The 16,244-nt window shown below is 47.5% G+C and overlaps 1 protein-coding gene across 2 annotated transcripts in view; it reads left to right on the top strand.

Annotated features, from left to right (window-relative positions):
- TPRG1 (tumor protein p63 regulated 1) overlaps positions 1–16,244 on the top strand; it is a 44,592-nt gene that overhangs the window by 13,477 nt on the left and 14,871 nt on the right. For both annotated transcript variants that reach the window (XM_081911397.1, XM_081911398.1), the window contains exon 4: positions 2,442–2,618. In XM_081911397.1, the coding sequence (XP_081767523.1) occupies positions 2,442–2,618 (177 nt within the window). The remainder of the gene's footprint in view (positions 1–2,441; positions 2,619–16,244) is intronic.

The following is a 16,244-nucleotide window of genomic DNA, read 5'->3' as shown; positions in this document are numbered from 1 at the left end:
TCCTCTTTGCATGAGCTTTCCTAACCCAGACTCCCCCAAACAACACACAAACCTAAATGCTGCTGTTCTGAGATCCCTGTTTCCCATGTGTTGCAGCGGGTTGGACTAGATGACCCACAAAGGGTCCCTCCCCACTCAACAATTTGGTGATTCTGTGTTAACATCTCATTCCTTCCTTTGGTCTGCCAAAGTTCAACTGGGACTGTGTTGACAGCTAGGGCCATTCCTGGACCGAGAGAGCCTGATCACCGCAGTTTTGCGCATTGGTTACTGGATTGCCGCAATGCTCTCCATCTGGGGCTTCCCTTGGGATTGATCCAGAAGCTGCAGTCAGTGCAGAATGCTGCAGCGCAATTGCTGACAGGACGGAGGCCTTGCCAGCATGCAACACTTGGGCTCAGAGATCGGATGCTGGCCCCAGATCAAGGTGTTAGGATTAGAAACTGCTAGAGTATGTCAAATTGGCAAAAGTGACAGGGAAACTGAGAGGTCATAGTGATCAAACATTTATTAAAAAATGGGACATGTACAAAAAAATACCTTAAGGAATACTGTAGTAATATGACGTCAACGGCAGGCCTTGAATGACTTCTGTGATTTTGTGGGCATTTATAAAATACTGTATTTTTTGCTCTATAAGACTCACTTTTTCCCTCCTAAACAGTAAGGGGAAATGTGTGTGCGTCTTATGGAGTGAATGCAGGATGCGCAGCTATCCCAGAAGCCAGAACAGCAAGAGGGATTGCTGCTTTCACTGCGCAGCGATCCCTCTTGCTGTTCTGGCTTCTGGGATTCAGAATATATTTTTTTTTGTTTTCCTCCTCCAAAAACTAGGTGAGTCTTATGGTTTGGTGCGTCTTATAGAGTGAAAAATACGGTAATAATTTAGTAATGAAAATTAACAAAGGTATATGGAACAACTGATTGGTTCAAAATTGGGAAAGGAGTATGACAAGGCTGTATATTGTCTCCCTGCTTACATAACTTATATGCAGAATTCATTGTACAAAAGGTTGGACTGGATGAATCCCAAGCCGGAATTAAGATTGCCGGAAGAAATATCAATAACCTCAGATATGCAGATGACACAACCTTGATGGCAGAAAGTGAGGAGGAATTAAAGAACCTTTTAATGAGGGTGAAAGAGGAGAGCGCAAAATATGGTCTGAAGCTCAACATCAAAAAACGAAGATCATGGCCACTGGGCCCATCACCTCCTGGCAAATAGAAGGGGAAGAAATGGAGGCAGTGAGAGATTTTACTTTCTTGGGCTCTATGATCACTGCAGATGGTGACAGCAGTCACGAAATTAAAAGACGCCTGCTTCTTGGGAGAAGGGCAATGACAGGCCTAGACAGCATCTTAAAAAGCAGAGACATCACCTTGCCAACAAAGGTCCATATAGTTAAAGCTAAGGTTTTCCCAGTAGTGATGTATGGAAGTGAGAGCTGGACCATAAAGAAGGCTGATCGCCGAAGAATGGATGCCTTTGAATTCTGGAGGAGACTCTTGAGAGTCCCATGGACTGCAAGAAGATCCAACCTCTCCATTCTGAAGGAAATCAGCCCTGAGTGCTCACTGGAAGGACAGATCCTGAAGCTGAGGCTCCAAGACTTTGGCCACCTCATGAGAAGAGAAGACTCCCTGGAAAAGACCCTGATGCTGGGAAAGATGGAGGGCGCAAGGAGAAGGGGACGACAGAGGACAAGATGGTGGGACAGTGTTCTCGAAGCTACCAGCATGAGTTTGACCAAACTGCGGGAGACAGTGGAAGAGAGGAGTGCCTGGTGTGCTCTGGTCCAGGGGGTCACAAAGAGTCACGAAGACTCGGACACGACTAAACGACTAAACAACAACAACAAAATGGACGAGATAAATAGTAGATGCATGATGTGGTGACGGGAAGTCATTATAGAAAAACGAAGAATTTATTGTGATTGGATGTAAAACTTTTGTCTGTTTTTTTTAAAAAAATCAATAAAGCTTTTAAAACAAAAACAAAAAACCAAGGTGTTACTATTAGTACATGAAACCCTTAACAACTTGGGGACAGTTTACCTGTGAGATCGCCTTACCCCATATGCTCCCACCTGAGCACCTGGAGTGATAGAATTGGCACTTTTGCAACACTTTGCAACTCCCTGCTTATTGACACCTTCTTTGCACCTTCATTGCACGCTTTTTGGACCCGCTGAAGACATTCTTATTTGGGCAAGCCTACCCAGATTGAGAAATTTTGCAGGAGTTTTAATTTGTTTTCACCTGTTCTATTGCGGTTCTAATTTTCTGTACGTTTTCAAACATGGTGGCATTTTTTAAAAAAATTATTGCATTATCTTGTTTTGCAAACTGCTTTGAGGTTTTCTCCTCCGTTATAGTGGTATATTAACTTTATTAAATAAATGAACTATTCTGGGTCTCCTTTCCTTGCTCTGCTCCAGGATAGACCACTGGAACAACGAGAAGGAGCGTGTCGTGGTCATCACAGACTCCGCCCTCCTGGTCTGCAAATACGACTTCATCATGCTCAAGTGCTTGGAGCTGCAGAGAGTCCCCCTGAGCTACATCAACCGGATCTGCCTGGGCCCTTTCACCTTTCCTGAGAAGTCCTTGGACAGGTGAGGCACACACCTGAGGGTGGTCGGCGTGATAATTTGGGGGAGGGGAGAGAAGGTTATGATGGCTGCAACCTGCTTTTGATATGTCCTGCTGAAATGGAGCCTGCATGTTCATGGAATCACAGAATTGTAAAGTTGGAAGGGATCCCCAAGGTCATCCAGTCCAACCGGCTGCAGTGCAGGGATCTCAACTAAAGCATCACTTTGTGGACTCTCCTTCCTTGGAGGCTTAAGCAGAGGTTGGGTGGCCACCTGCCATGGATGCTTTAGCTGAAATTCCTGCTTTACAGGGGGTTGGAATGGATGACCCTTGGGGGTCCCTTCCAACTCTATGATTCTAAAATAACAACAACAACAACAATTTATTATTTATATCCCGCCCATCTGGCTGGGTTTCCTCAGCTACTCTGGGCGGCTTCCAACAAAACACTAAAATACAATAACCTATTGAACATTAAAAGCTTCCCTAAAGAGGGCTGCCTTCAGATTTCTTCTAAAACTCTGGTAGTTGTTGTTCTCTTTGACATCTGGTGGGAGGGCGTTCCACAGGGAAGGTGCCACCACCGAGAAGGCCCTCTGCCTGGTTCCCTGTAACTTGGCTTCTTGCAGTGAGGGAACCACCAGAAGGCCCTCGGAGCTGGACCTCAGTGTCCTGGTAGAATGATGGGGGTGGAGATGCTCCTTCAGGTCTACTGGGCCAAGGCCATTTAGGGCTTTCAAGGTCAGCACCAACACTTTGAATTGTGCTCAGAAATGTACTGGGAGCCAATGTAGGTCTTTCAGGACCAGTGTTATATGGTCTCAGCAGCTGCTCCCAGTCACCAGTCTAGCGGCCGCGTTCTGGATTAGTTGTATTTTCTGGGTCACCTTCAAAGGTGGCCCCACGTAGAGCGCATTGCAGTAGTCCAAGTGAGATAACCAGAGCATGCACCACTCTGGCAAGACAGTCTGTGGGCAGGGAGAGTCTCAGCCTGCATACCAGATGGAGCTGGTAGACAGCTGCCCTGGACACAGAATTGACTTCCGCCTTCATGGACAGCTGTAAGTCCAGAATGACTCCCAGGTTGCGCACCTGGTCCTTCAGGGGCACAGTTACTCCATTCAGGACCAGGGAGTCTTCCACATCCGCCCACCCCCTGTCCCCCCAAAATAGTACTTCTGTCTTGTCAGGATTCATCCTCAATCTGTTAGCCGCCATCCATCCTCCAACTGCTATGATTCTATGAAGAAGTACTCCCTTTTATCTTTCCTAAATCTTCCAGCATCCTTCTTCATTGGATGCCCATGGCATGTCTCCTCTGCCCAACCTTTTCTCTAAACAGAAAAGCCCCAAATGTTGTAGCCTTGGTGTAGCTCTTGGTGGGGAGTTTCTCCATCCCTTCAGTCATTTTGGTGGCCCTTCCCTGAGCCTCCTCTGGCTCCATTGTTAAAGGCTCCCTCTGGAGAGACTACACAGCTGGCAAAACTCTCCTGTCCCAGCGAAGGAGACTCAGCGGTGGTGAAGCAAATGGACCTGGCAAAAGAGGAGGGAGACTTTGGTGGGGCAGACTCTCCAAGGCTCCACTCCCAATGTTTTCTGGGTTTAGGGTTATGCGGTAATTATACGCCGTTCCAGGCATCATGAGGTTTGCTTTTAAAATATATATTAAAAAGATAATCTTCATCATAATACACAGTCCTTAAGAAAATAATTGCCGAGGTTCTTATGAATGGCTGCGTATGAATGGCACAGACAAGTTTGAACACAGCACACATTCCAGTCGTGGAAGAGGCTCCTTACCTTCGCTTCCAAGACCCAACGCCTTGTGATTTTTGCAGGCTGCTCTTTTCATTTCCCAGTTTGAAAAGGCCCTTCCTTTCCTGTTTGTTTTAAAAATGCCAGGCTTCGTTTTGCTGTGTGCATCTCGGGGCAATCCTCTCTCACAGAAGATGCCCAGTTTTGAGCAAGTCTCTGCACTCTGCACTCTTCAAGTGCACAGACAAGACTCTGCTTTTACCCTCCTGCCTGGGGAGTGCTGCCTGGAGGGCTTTAAGAGAGGATTGGACAAATTGATGGAGGAGAGGACTATCATTTCCTGGAAGCCCTGGAATGGGAGAGGGCTCTTGTGTTCAAATCCTGCTAGGGGGTTTCCTGCAGGCATCTGGTTGGGTGCTGAGAGAACAGGGTGCTGGACTAGAGGGCTCTTATTAGGGTCTTGCATTTTAAATGTAAGTCACTTAGTCGTAATTAGGTATTATGCAGCTTTCCCATACAGGAATCAAACCTGCAACCTTGGTGTTATCAGCACCACACTCTAACCAACTGAGCTATCCAAAGCACATGACAAGTTGTAATAATAATACAGTCTCATACCTTAGTTTTCGAACAGCTTAGTTCCTGAACATTTTGGCTCCCGAATGTTGGAAGTGACTGCTCCAGTTTGCAAACTAGTTTTGGAAGCTGAACGTCCGACGAGGTTTCCGCAGCTTCTGATTGGCTGCAGGAGCTTTCTGCAGCCAGTCAGAAGCTGTGATTTGGTTTTCAAATGTTTGGAAGTCAGACGGACTTCCAGAATGGATTCTGTTCGACTTCCAAGGTACAACTGAAATAATAATAGTTTGATAATAGTGCAATGTGGAATGTAGCCTCTCCCCAAGAAATAGGCAGAATCAGGTTCATGTACTAGGAGAATGTTCTGGTTTTAATATTCCAGAATTGTTGGTGGACATTAATATATTCATATCTGTTTACGAATAAACTTTCCCCAACTAGAAACAAGTTGCTTGAAACAGCTTACCAAACAAAAATGCAAGCATATAAATAATGCTCTTTCCGGAAAGCAATTACCAGGTGCTGCACTTTACAGACTAACATGCTCCCAGAAGACTGATTCCCTGCCCCAAGGATCTTCCAGTTTAACATAGCAAAAGGGGGCCTGAGACTCCTGGCCAGTTGAGCTGCGGCTTCCAGTTAAGCTACGTTTCCCAAGTGCTGTGCAAAATCGCCCTCCCCATGCCAGCCATCTCTCGCTTCCTTGGGCTGTTGGGAAGGAGGGGAGGGAGAGAGAGAATTGGCTTGAGGTCACTGTTCCCAAATTGCTCTGCCCACCGCATGCCAAAGTCAGGCTCCTCTTACTGACTCTCCTCGGGACGTGCCCAAACTTGGTTTCCAAGTGGCGAGGCCAAGCTGGTGGGGTTGTTGTGGCCGTGTTGTGCCAAGGTAAGAGGGGAAAGAAGGCGTCCTGTTCACATAATGGAAACGGAAGCAGTCCGTTTGGCACACCTGCAGAGCGCTGAATGCTGCAGAGATTAACTTATTCAAACATTTGGCCACATCTCACAAGTGACCTTGCAGTGACTCTCCCATACCTGGAAATGGTTTGCAGATCTGCCCAGCACCTGGAGATTCTTTAGAGGCAGGGCTTCTGGAAAAGGAGGAGCACCGTAGAATCATAGAACTGTTGGAAGGGGGCATGAAGGTCTCCTAGCCCAAGCACCTGCAATGCAGGAGTCTTTTTGCTCACAGTGGGTCTCAAACCCATGTTCGTCCAACAGGTAGATTGTGATCTACTGGTAGATCACTGGACATCTCTGTGGTAGATCACCGGTAGATCAGTGGCTCCCCCCAAAGAAGCTACTGTAAAAAACTTTGGCTCCCCTAAAAAAAGCTCAACAGTTTTACCCTGCACCCCTCCTAAAATGACTGAACCACCAAAAACAGGGCAAAAGGGGTAGATCACTGCCAGTTTTTTATTCTGTGAGTAGATCGCAGTCTCTTGGAAGTTGACCACCCCTACTCTACATGTATTAGACAAATTCATGAAGGATTAAGCTAACAATGTACTAGCCAGGGTGGCTCTGTTCTGCCTGCACAATCGGAGGCAGCAGTGGTTCTGAATATCAGTTGCTGGAAATCAGAGGATGGGAGAGCTGTGTTTGAATCCTACTTGTGGATTTCCCATTGAGGCATCAGGTTGGCCACTGTGAGAGCAGGATGCCAGACTGGATAGTCTCTCTTTGGCCTAATCCAGCAGGCTCCTCTTAGGCTCAGGTATTCTGGTCCAAGGTATCTATAGGGCTTTGGATACTGGTAACCTAGCAGTTTGAAAGCACGTCAAAGTGCAAGTAGATAAATAGGTACCGCTCTGGCGGGAAGGTAAATGGTGTTTCCGTGTGCTGCTCTGGTTTGCCAGAAGCGGCTTAGTCATGCTGGCCACATGACCCGGAAGCTGTACGTCGGCTCCCTCGGCCAGTAAAGCAAGATGAGCGCCGCAACCCCAGAGTTGTCCACGACTGGACCTAATGGTCAGGGGTACCTTTACCTCTACCAGCACCTTGTCTTTAGCCCCAGAACTCGCTGGCAGGCAATGAAACTCTTTCAGCAGTGGTGTAACCTGATGGTCCTATCCTGCCCCAGGGGTTTAAGACTGAGATAGGCCACGGACACTTTGAATATTCCTTGGGACAAGAGTCTGCCTCTCTTGGCGTCGACTGTGGGGTGTTAGTGTATAAAACACTGATGGGTTCAAGACTACCTGCTTTCTGAAACAAGGCACAACCACCCTTCAAAATCCACACTTCTCTGAATTTTGCAGTTCACTTCTCCAGCCAAGTAACGTGTACATAAATGCACCTATTAGTGAAAGCAGCATTTGAAGTGCATTAGATAAGGGGAAATTGCATTGCAAAAAGTGCATATAGCAGTTATGCAAAACTTTTGTACACACTATTACTAATGTGCTTTTGAATTTGCTTTTAAAAAAAATAAAAATAAAAAATTGCCAACTGGTGTAGAGTAGTGAACTTACGACTGAGAAAATATGAAAAAGAGAGAAGCCCAAAACTTAGATTTGGTCATCACATAAGTCCTTTGGAGCTGGTTAGAATCATTTTTGTGGTTCTTTCTCTACCTCCCAAGACCCAGCTTGCAGTCACAATGTGCAGCTTGCAGTAATAGTGCCACTGTATTCTGCTCTGGTCAGACCTCACCTGGAGTACTGTGTCCAGTTCTGGGCACCACAGTTCAAGAAGGACACTGACAAACTGGAACGTGTCCAGAGGAGGGCAACCAAAATGGTCAAAGGCCTGGAAACGATGCCTTATGAGGAACGGCTAAGGGAGCTGGGCATGTTTAGCCTGGAGAAGAGGAGGTGAAGGGGTGATATGATAGCCATGTTCAAATATATAAAAGGATGTCACATAGAGGAGGGAGAAAGGTTGTTTTCTGCTGCTCCAGAGAAGCGGACACGGAGCAATGGATCCAAACTACAAGAAAGAAGATTCCACCTCAACATTAGGAAGAACTTCCTGACAGTAAGAGCTGTTCGACAGTGGGATTTGCTGCCAAGGAGTGTGGTGGAGTCTCCTTCTTTGGAGGTCTTTAAGCAGAGGCTTGACAACCATATGTCAGGAGTGCTCTGATGGTGTTTCCTGCTTGGCAGGGGGTTGGACTCGATGGCCCTTGTGGTCTCTTCCAACTCTATGATTCTATGATTCTATGTACAACATGCCCCATGGTGGATTAAGGCCTAGTTTGGGGCAGTGAGGAGGCCCTCTGAACAAGCACAGTACCTGTGCTATGGACTTTCCATGTTTGAGAAGAGATGGTGTCCCACCTCTGCAAAGGAGTGTTTGCTGCAGGCAACTCACACATGAGCTTATGTCAGAGAGAATAACCTATCCGTGTGTGTGTGTGTTGGGGGGGAATGGAGAGGTTTGTAAGCCAAACAGTGTGGGGAAGTCTGTACCACCCATTATTCCACGGATGAGGCAATGCTGTTCACGGAGAGCCAAAATGCCCTTGGCAAGTGATCTCATGCGCTTGAGAAGGCTGGGTGCCTGCTGGTTTTTGGACGGGGGATTAGGCAAGAGTGCAGCTGAGTTTCACTCTGTTCTTCAGCAGGTGGCAGTCTTCCCACTGGCTGCAGGAGGGATGGATGTCCCCAAGGGAGGGGGGCGCGCAAGGAGAAGGAAGGCGCTCCCAAGGGTTATTTCCAGGCAACATGTCAAACCATTTTCTCCTTGCTCTGCCCTTGAGGGCTCTAAATATTCACCCCGGAGAGAGTACAAATTCTAAGGCCGGGGAGAATTTGCTGGCCGAGGTCCTTGCGTTTGCTGGAAGGAATACAGGATTCCTGTCCTTCCTCTAGCCCACCCTCGCTGGCCCAAGGATGGCATGTGCGCAATCTAAGAGTCTTCCACCTCACTGTAGAGCATTGCAAGAGATTTGGGGCTGGCGTGCAGACAGCGCTCAGATTGTATAAGATTTAATGGGCATGCCTGAGATGCTCAGATGGCCCCGAGCACTGAGAAGAGGTTGTGGCTTAGGGGACAGAGGACCTTGTTGTTTGTTGTTTAGTCGTTTAGTCGTTTAGTTGTGTCCACCTCTTCATGACCCCATGAATCAGAGCACGCCAGGAACTCCTGTCTTCCACTGCCTCCCGCAGTTTGGTCAGACTCATGTTTGTAGCTTCGAGAAGACTGTCCCACCATCTCGTCCTCTGTCGTCCCCTTCTCCTTGTGCCCGCCATCTTTCCCAACATCAGGGTCTTTTCCAGGGAGTCTTCTCTTCTCCTGAGGTGGCCAAAGTCTTGGAGCCTCAGCTTCAGGATCTGCCCTTCCAGTGAGCACTCAGGGCTGATTTCCTTCAGAATGGAGAGGTTTGATCTTCTTGCAGTCCATGGGACTCTCAAGGGTCTCCTCCAGCGCCATAATTCAAAAACCTCAATTCTTCAGCGTTCAGCCTTCTTGATGGTCCAGCTCTCACTTCTATACATCACTACTGGGAGAACCATAGCTTTAACTATACGGACCTTTGTCGGCAAGGTGATGTCTCTGCTTTTTAAGATGCTGTCTAGGTTTGTCATTGCTTTTCTCCCAAGAAGCAGGCGTCTTTTAATTTCGTGGCTGCTGTCGCCAACAGAGGATCTATTTGGATGCAAAAAGCTCCAGGGTCAACCTTTGGCTGCATCTCCAGGAGGGCTGCAGCCAGGGGTCAATGGAAGCATAAGAACACAGGAAGAGTCTGTTGGATCAGGCCCATCTAGTCCGGCCTACTGTTCTCACAGAGCAGGACCAGATACCCCAATGAGAAACCAGTAAGCAGGATCCCACCACAAGAGCAGCTCTTGCCTCCCGTGGTCCCCAGAAACCGGGATCCAGAAGCTGCTTCCATCAGTGGAGGCAGAGCAGAGCTATTCTTGCTAGAGCCATCGATAGCCCTCTTCTTCTCCGCCATGAATTTGATGGATCTTCTTTGCACGCCATCCCAGTCAATGGCCATCACTGTTTCCTGTGCCATAGGAGGGGAGAGGGCTCTTGGGCTCCAATCCTGCTTGGGGGTTTCCCAAAAGGGTATCTGACTGGCCACAGGATGCTTGGTGAGATGGGCTCCCTATGGCCTGATCCATCAGGGTCCTCTTAAGTTCCTATCAGGCCAAAGGCCCAGACATACTTAGTTCATTTGTTAGAGCATGGCGCCGATAATGCCAAGGTTGCGGGTTCGATTCCCATATGGGACAGCTGCATATTCCTGCATTGCAGCGGGTTGGACTAGATGATCCTCAGGTTTCCTTCCAACTCTCTGGTTCTAAGATTCTATTATATTCTTGGTGATCCTGAGAGGCAGAACGAGGAAAAACCGTTGACATCTATTTTGCTTGTACTCCATGTCTCTTGTAAAAATACGGTCATAACCTTGGATGAATTTAACAAAGGACGGGTCAGGTGCCTTTTTAGGCCAGATTGCGATATTCCATGTTAGAAGGCTAAAGTTGGCTTTGCTGAAGTTTAATCTTTGTCAGTTGTCTTCCGAAGAACTTTTGGAATTTTTCCATTTTTTTGTGGCAAATGGCTGTCATTTATTCAGCTGGTATCCTTACATAGTGGTCTCTGTTATACCAGCATATATACAGTATATATACTGTTATGTATTCCTGTTGTGTTTTATGATTTTCCTGATATTTTAAGTGAGCCGGAACTGGTCTATGACTGTAATGTTGTTGTTGTTTAATTGTTTAGTCATGTCCGACTCTTCGTGACCCCATGGACCAGAGCATGCCAGGCACTCCTGTCTTCCACTGCCTCCTGCAAAAATGACCGTAATGATAAAATTCTAATTCTAATTCTATTCTATTCTATCCACCATCCCTATCTCCCAGTGGCTCAGCAGAGGCCCCATTGTGAAGGCCACAACAAGCTGGACATGACTCCAGCCCCCAACTTGGTTAGTAGTTTTCAAGCTAGGAAAAGGAAGTGTTAGCGCCCTCCAGACTGGTTTATTGTTTTTGTGGGGGGTCTTGTGCAACATGTCAGTGAAATAACCACAGACCATTTGTAATGGATTTATACCATTGATGGCTGTTGGCTGTGATGGCTATGCTGTGTCGCCGTAGTCAGACGCAGAAAGGCTTCCAAACACCAGTTGGCGAAAACCACAGGAGTGGGGAGCTGTGTTCGAATCCTGGAGATTTCCCATTGAGGCATCTGGTTGGCCACTGTGAGGACAGGAGGTTGGGGAAGATAGGCCCTGCAGCCTAATCTAGCAGTTCTGTGTGTTTCAATTTCGATTACAGCCCGGGTTGGTGTTTGGAGGAAGGGGCTGAGCTGGTTGGCGCTTTTTTTTTTTTGGTTCCTCCCCACTTTGCGATGATTCAAGTATCCGTTCTGTTGGACGGGGTACAGGAACGAGAGAAGCCAGGACGTTGTGGATTGGCGATGCCATTCGGAGCGTGCCCGGTCTTGCTCGTCAATCTGGCACGAGTCTCCCAGCGGAGGAAAGCAGATGGCTGCCATCACGTTGGAAGAGAAAATGCCACTGGGAGCCAAGTTTGTGGGTTTGGTGCTGCAGCCTCCCCATTGCCCCCCCTCCAGATTGAGAATTAAAATAAGAAACAAACATCCAACCAAGATCTGAAAGGACGATCTAGTTAAATGCCCTCCTCGCACCTGAGTCATGCTGATTATTTAGGGTGTGCTTTCTGCCCCTTCAGGGGTTTGGTGTGTTCCTGCCAGCCCAGCCCAGCCAGATAATGCCAAATCAGTCCCTTGGCGATGTCTGACTCCATCTCACTTTCTCTCTACCTCTCAGAAGGCAATTTTAAAAGGCCGTTGCCCCTCCTTTGGAGCAGGGCTTTTTGATCCTCTGGCCACCTCTGTCCTTCTGATCTTCTGTCTGGCTCTTCTGATCTTCTTATGATCACCGACAAACCTTCTATGCAATGTTGGCCATACTGGGTTTCTGGTACCTGCAGCTGGGACAGAACATCTCCAGTAAGATCAAGGCCTCTCTTCTCCTTGTATCCCGCCAGGCTCCTCTTTGGGGCAGTTTCACCAGGTGCTTACCTGTGTCGTTGACCTGCATGGGAGAGAAAGAAGGTGTAGAGCTAAAGCAAACTGCACATGTGCATTTAAAGAATATCCCCTGGTTAAATCAAAGAGCAGGTTCAAAGATGCAGGTAAAAGGTAAAGGACCCCTGGACAGTAAAGTCCAGTCAAAGGTGACTATGGGGTTGTGGCACTCATCTCGCTTTCAGGCCGAGGGAGCTGGGGTTTGCCCACAGACAGCTTTCCGAGTCATGTGGCTGGCATGACTACACCGCTTCTGACACAACGGGACACTGTGACAGAAGCCAGAGCGCACAGAAACACTGTTTACCTTCCTGCCACAGTGGTACCTATTTATCTGCTTGCACTGGTGTGCTTTCGAACTGCTAGGTTGGCAGGAGTTGGAGCTGAGCGGTGGGAGCTCACTCCATCGCGGGGATTCAAACCGCCGACCTTCTGATCGGCAAGCCCAAGAGGCTCAGTGGTTTAGACCACAGTGCCACCAGCATCCCTTGAAAGGTGCAGAGCTAAGCCAGGGAACAGTAGCACAACAGAAAGGGGAGAATCTGCTCACCTCAATCACAAAATCTAAGGTGGATTATGAGTTGGGAAGCCTGAGAATCCCAGCTGAAATAGGAGCAAAAATGGCCAGCGTTTGCTCATTAGTTCCACATGCAGAATGAACATTGATCCGTATCCACTGTTATTGCTTTGAGCCCACAAACAGGAGCTCAGTCAGGAGAGCATGAGACTCTTAATCTCAGGGTTGTGGCTTCGAGGCCCATGTTGTGCAAAAAGATTCTTGCATTGCAGGGGGTTGGACTAGATGACTCTCATTGTCCCTTCCTGTTCTACAATTCTGTGATTCTATGTCATTTATTATGGCCTCCAGTTTTGCATTGTGTTTCCTTTGCATAGGAATGAATGGAACAGCAGGATGCTCATTAGTTAAGTGTGTAAACTTCCACCACAGGAGAGACAGCTAGGCAGATAAGGGAGCTTTTTTTCATGTCAGAAGTCAAACTGCAGCAGAGTTGAAAGAGAGCTGCGTGTGGCCAACCCAGATCAGAAGAGACATTGATGCCTTATTGTACCTCTATCTATGAGTGTCATGAACTATCCTAGTTTTGTATAATATAAATATAATAATAACACAACACAACACAACACAACATTTTTATTATTAATATAATAATATAATATAATATAATATAATATAATATAATATAATATAATATAATATAATATATTTATATCCCACCCATCTGGCTGGGCTTCCCCAGCTACTCTGGGCAGCTTCCAACAAAATATTCAAATACAGTAATGCATCAAACATTAAAAGCTTCCCTAAACAGGGCTGCCTTCAGATGTCTTCCAAAAGTCAGATAGTTGTTCTTCTCTTTGACATCTGGTGGGAGGTCGTTCCACAGGGCGGGCGCCACCACCGAGAAGGCCCTCTGCCTGGTTCCCTGTAACTTGACTTCTCGCAGGGAGGGAACCGCCAGAAGGCCCTCGGAGCTGGACCTCAGTTTCCAGGCAGAACAATGGAGGTGGAGACGCTCCTTCAGGTCTACTGGGCCTTTGAGGCCGTTTAGGGCTTTCAAGGTCAGCACCAACACTTGGAATTGTGCTCGGAAACGTACTGGGAGCCAGTGTAGGTCTGTAAGGTTCGGAGGACAGGACTGCCCTGCCATTTGGATGCTGCCACTGCCTCACGCAAGGGAGCTCTGGAGCTGGGAGAAGTAGGGAATTAGGGAATTAGGGAAGGCACTGGGAGGGCAGAACCAGGGGTTCTGTCATGTGGCCTGTCCTAAAGAGCCCTGCCTTCCTCTGGTGAGGAGGAGGAGGTGGGGAGGCTGCCTTTACAGGTTTGAATTAAGATTCAGATGCTAACACAGTCAGATTTTGTGCACGGAATGTGGGGAGGCTGCCACCTTATCCTTTGCTTGGGGCTGCAAAGTGTCTTGGGCCAGATAGACAACTAAGACACAAACACACACAAACACAAACACACATGCTTATTGGACCCACAACTTTTGACTTCCCTCCCCAATCTCACTGATTCACGTTAAGCAGTAGTCGCTGCTCACTTGCTTAACTCCCAAACCCGTTTGTTTGCTTAAAGTGCCGCATTAGAATGTCCTCCGAAATGCATTTTGCGGCAAAGGGGATTCATTGCAGGAAGCGCCCAAACCCGCAGCCTGAAGTGCTTCCCCTAAGTGATTTATCTCCTGAAACCATGCGGGTAATTAGAGGAACACAAAGAGGAGATTCGAAAATCCCGGTGGGATTATCGCCAAAAGGCATTGTCTGCTACGCTGGCCCTTAGGGTTGACGAGAGCAGCAGCAGCAGTAACAACAACCAAGCCCAGGGCAGGAATTGGACACAGGCCTCTTTCAGGATGACAGGGGAAATCGTGGACGGTCGCCCTTATTTGGCCAAATATGGCATGGTTGTCGTGGCTGATAGCTCTCCTCCATGAATTTATCCAAACCTCTTTTCAAGTGATCTACTTTGATGGCCATCAGTGCATCTTGTGGGAGAGAGTTCCACAGCTCAACGGTGTGCTGCATGAAGAAATAAACTTCCAGGAGGGATGGGAGGAAGATTGGGTCAGGGGAAATGAGACATAGCCAGGATACTTTGGGCCTAAGTGTCCATTAATTCTAGCTTTGCCTCCCTCTCTCAGGAAAGAAAACGCTCTTCAAAAGCATGAATAATATCTCACTAAGTCGCTAGTAAAGCCCTCTCTCCATTTCCCACTTTGATTTTGGGACGGCACTTAGGCTGCCTTGTAAACTGGGCTGCTGAACACTGTAATTATCCCGGTCTTTGGCTGCGTCGCTTCAAGGGCGTAGTCTCTGCTCAGAGTTGCACCGCCCTGGAAGGCAGAACCAGTGCATGAGAAAAGGGGAGTGAGAGGCAGGAGAGGGAGCCTGGAGAGAATGGCCGCCCGACGTCAGGGGTTCTTCAGCTATGAGGGGTAGCTCAGTTGGTAGAGCATGAGACTCTTGAACTTGGGGTCATGGGTTCGAGTCTGGCATCGGCTTAAAGATTCCTGCATTGTAGGGGGTGTACTAGATGACCCCCAGTGGACCCTTCCAACTCTGTAAATCTGTGCTTCTGTGATTATGCACTGCGGAGGGTTACATAAGAAGGCCCATCTAGTCCAGCATCCTGCTCTCACAGTGGCCAACCAGATATCTGTAGGAAGCAGGATCTGACCACAAGAGCCCTCCCTGACCAGTAGCCTTCAGCAGCCCTCTCCTCCATGGATTTTCCCAACCCTCTTTTTAAAGCCATCCAAATTGGTGCTTAGCACCACTTCCTGTGGCAGCGAGTTCCATAGTTTCATTAGTATAGACCAGTGGTTCTCAAACATTTTTCCCCCAGCCACACTTTCAGAAGAAAAAATTGCTCATGCTGCACCATTTTTTTAATTAGTAAGAAATACATATTGCCGGAGGGGGGGTGGAGTGGAGAATTCCTTGCAGTGCTTGATTTATAACCTAGAACACAACTACTTTATAATATGATCATGTGGCACCCAGAAAATATAAAACAATGAAGCTACACAAGAAGACAAATAATTTCCCCGATATAATGATAAACGAGCCCTTTATATACATTCCTTAAGTTGATTATTATGAGAGGTGTGAGCTTGCTTTTCCCAGGCAATCTCATTTATATTAGGTCTAATTCGAGTCAAACAAATTCTCCTCTCCTCATTAGCACAAAGAAGCCTTTCTCTTTTCTGATCTTCCATATTTGCCCAAGTTGGAAATCTCTGCTCACAACAATATGTCGTGGAGAACTGTAGAAGAATACCCAGTGCTCTTGAAGAGGGGCATGGCATGGATACTGTTTTTGGTTGTATATGCCGTATTTTTCGTTCTATAAGATGCACTAGACCACAAGACGCACCTAGTTTTTGGAGGAGGAAAACAAGGAAAAATATATTCTGAATCTCAGAAGCCAGAACAGCAAGAGGGATCGCTGCGCAGTGAAAGCAGCAATCCCTCTTGCTGTTCTGGCTTCTGGGATAGCTGCGCAGCCTGCATTCGCTCCATAAGACGCACACACATTTCCCCTTACTTTTTAGGAGGTAAAAAGTGAGTCTTATAGAGCAAAAAAATACGGTATTTTTTAATGCTATGCTATGTTGAAATGTTTAAATGTTTCTTTGCCTTTGAGTCTTCCTTCCTCCCTTGCCCTCCTCTCCTTTGAAAACCACTGCTATTGCCTCTGGTGGTCCTCCCAGATCATCGGTTCAAAGAGTTCAGTCGTGTCCCCCCTGGAGCCTGTGTCTGTCCCCCCCCCCC

The sequence above is a fragment of the Podarcis melisellensis genome (genome assembly GCF_964234715.1).
Source record: "Podarcis melisellensis genome assembly, chromosome: 5".
NCBI classification, from domain to species: Eukaryota; Metazoa; Chordata; class Lepidosauria; order Squamata; family Lacertidae; genus Podarcis; species Podarcis melisellensis.
Note: the sequence above shows the minus strand (reverse complement) of the source record. Positions and strands in the feature narration are given on the sequence as shown.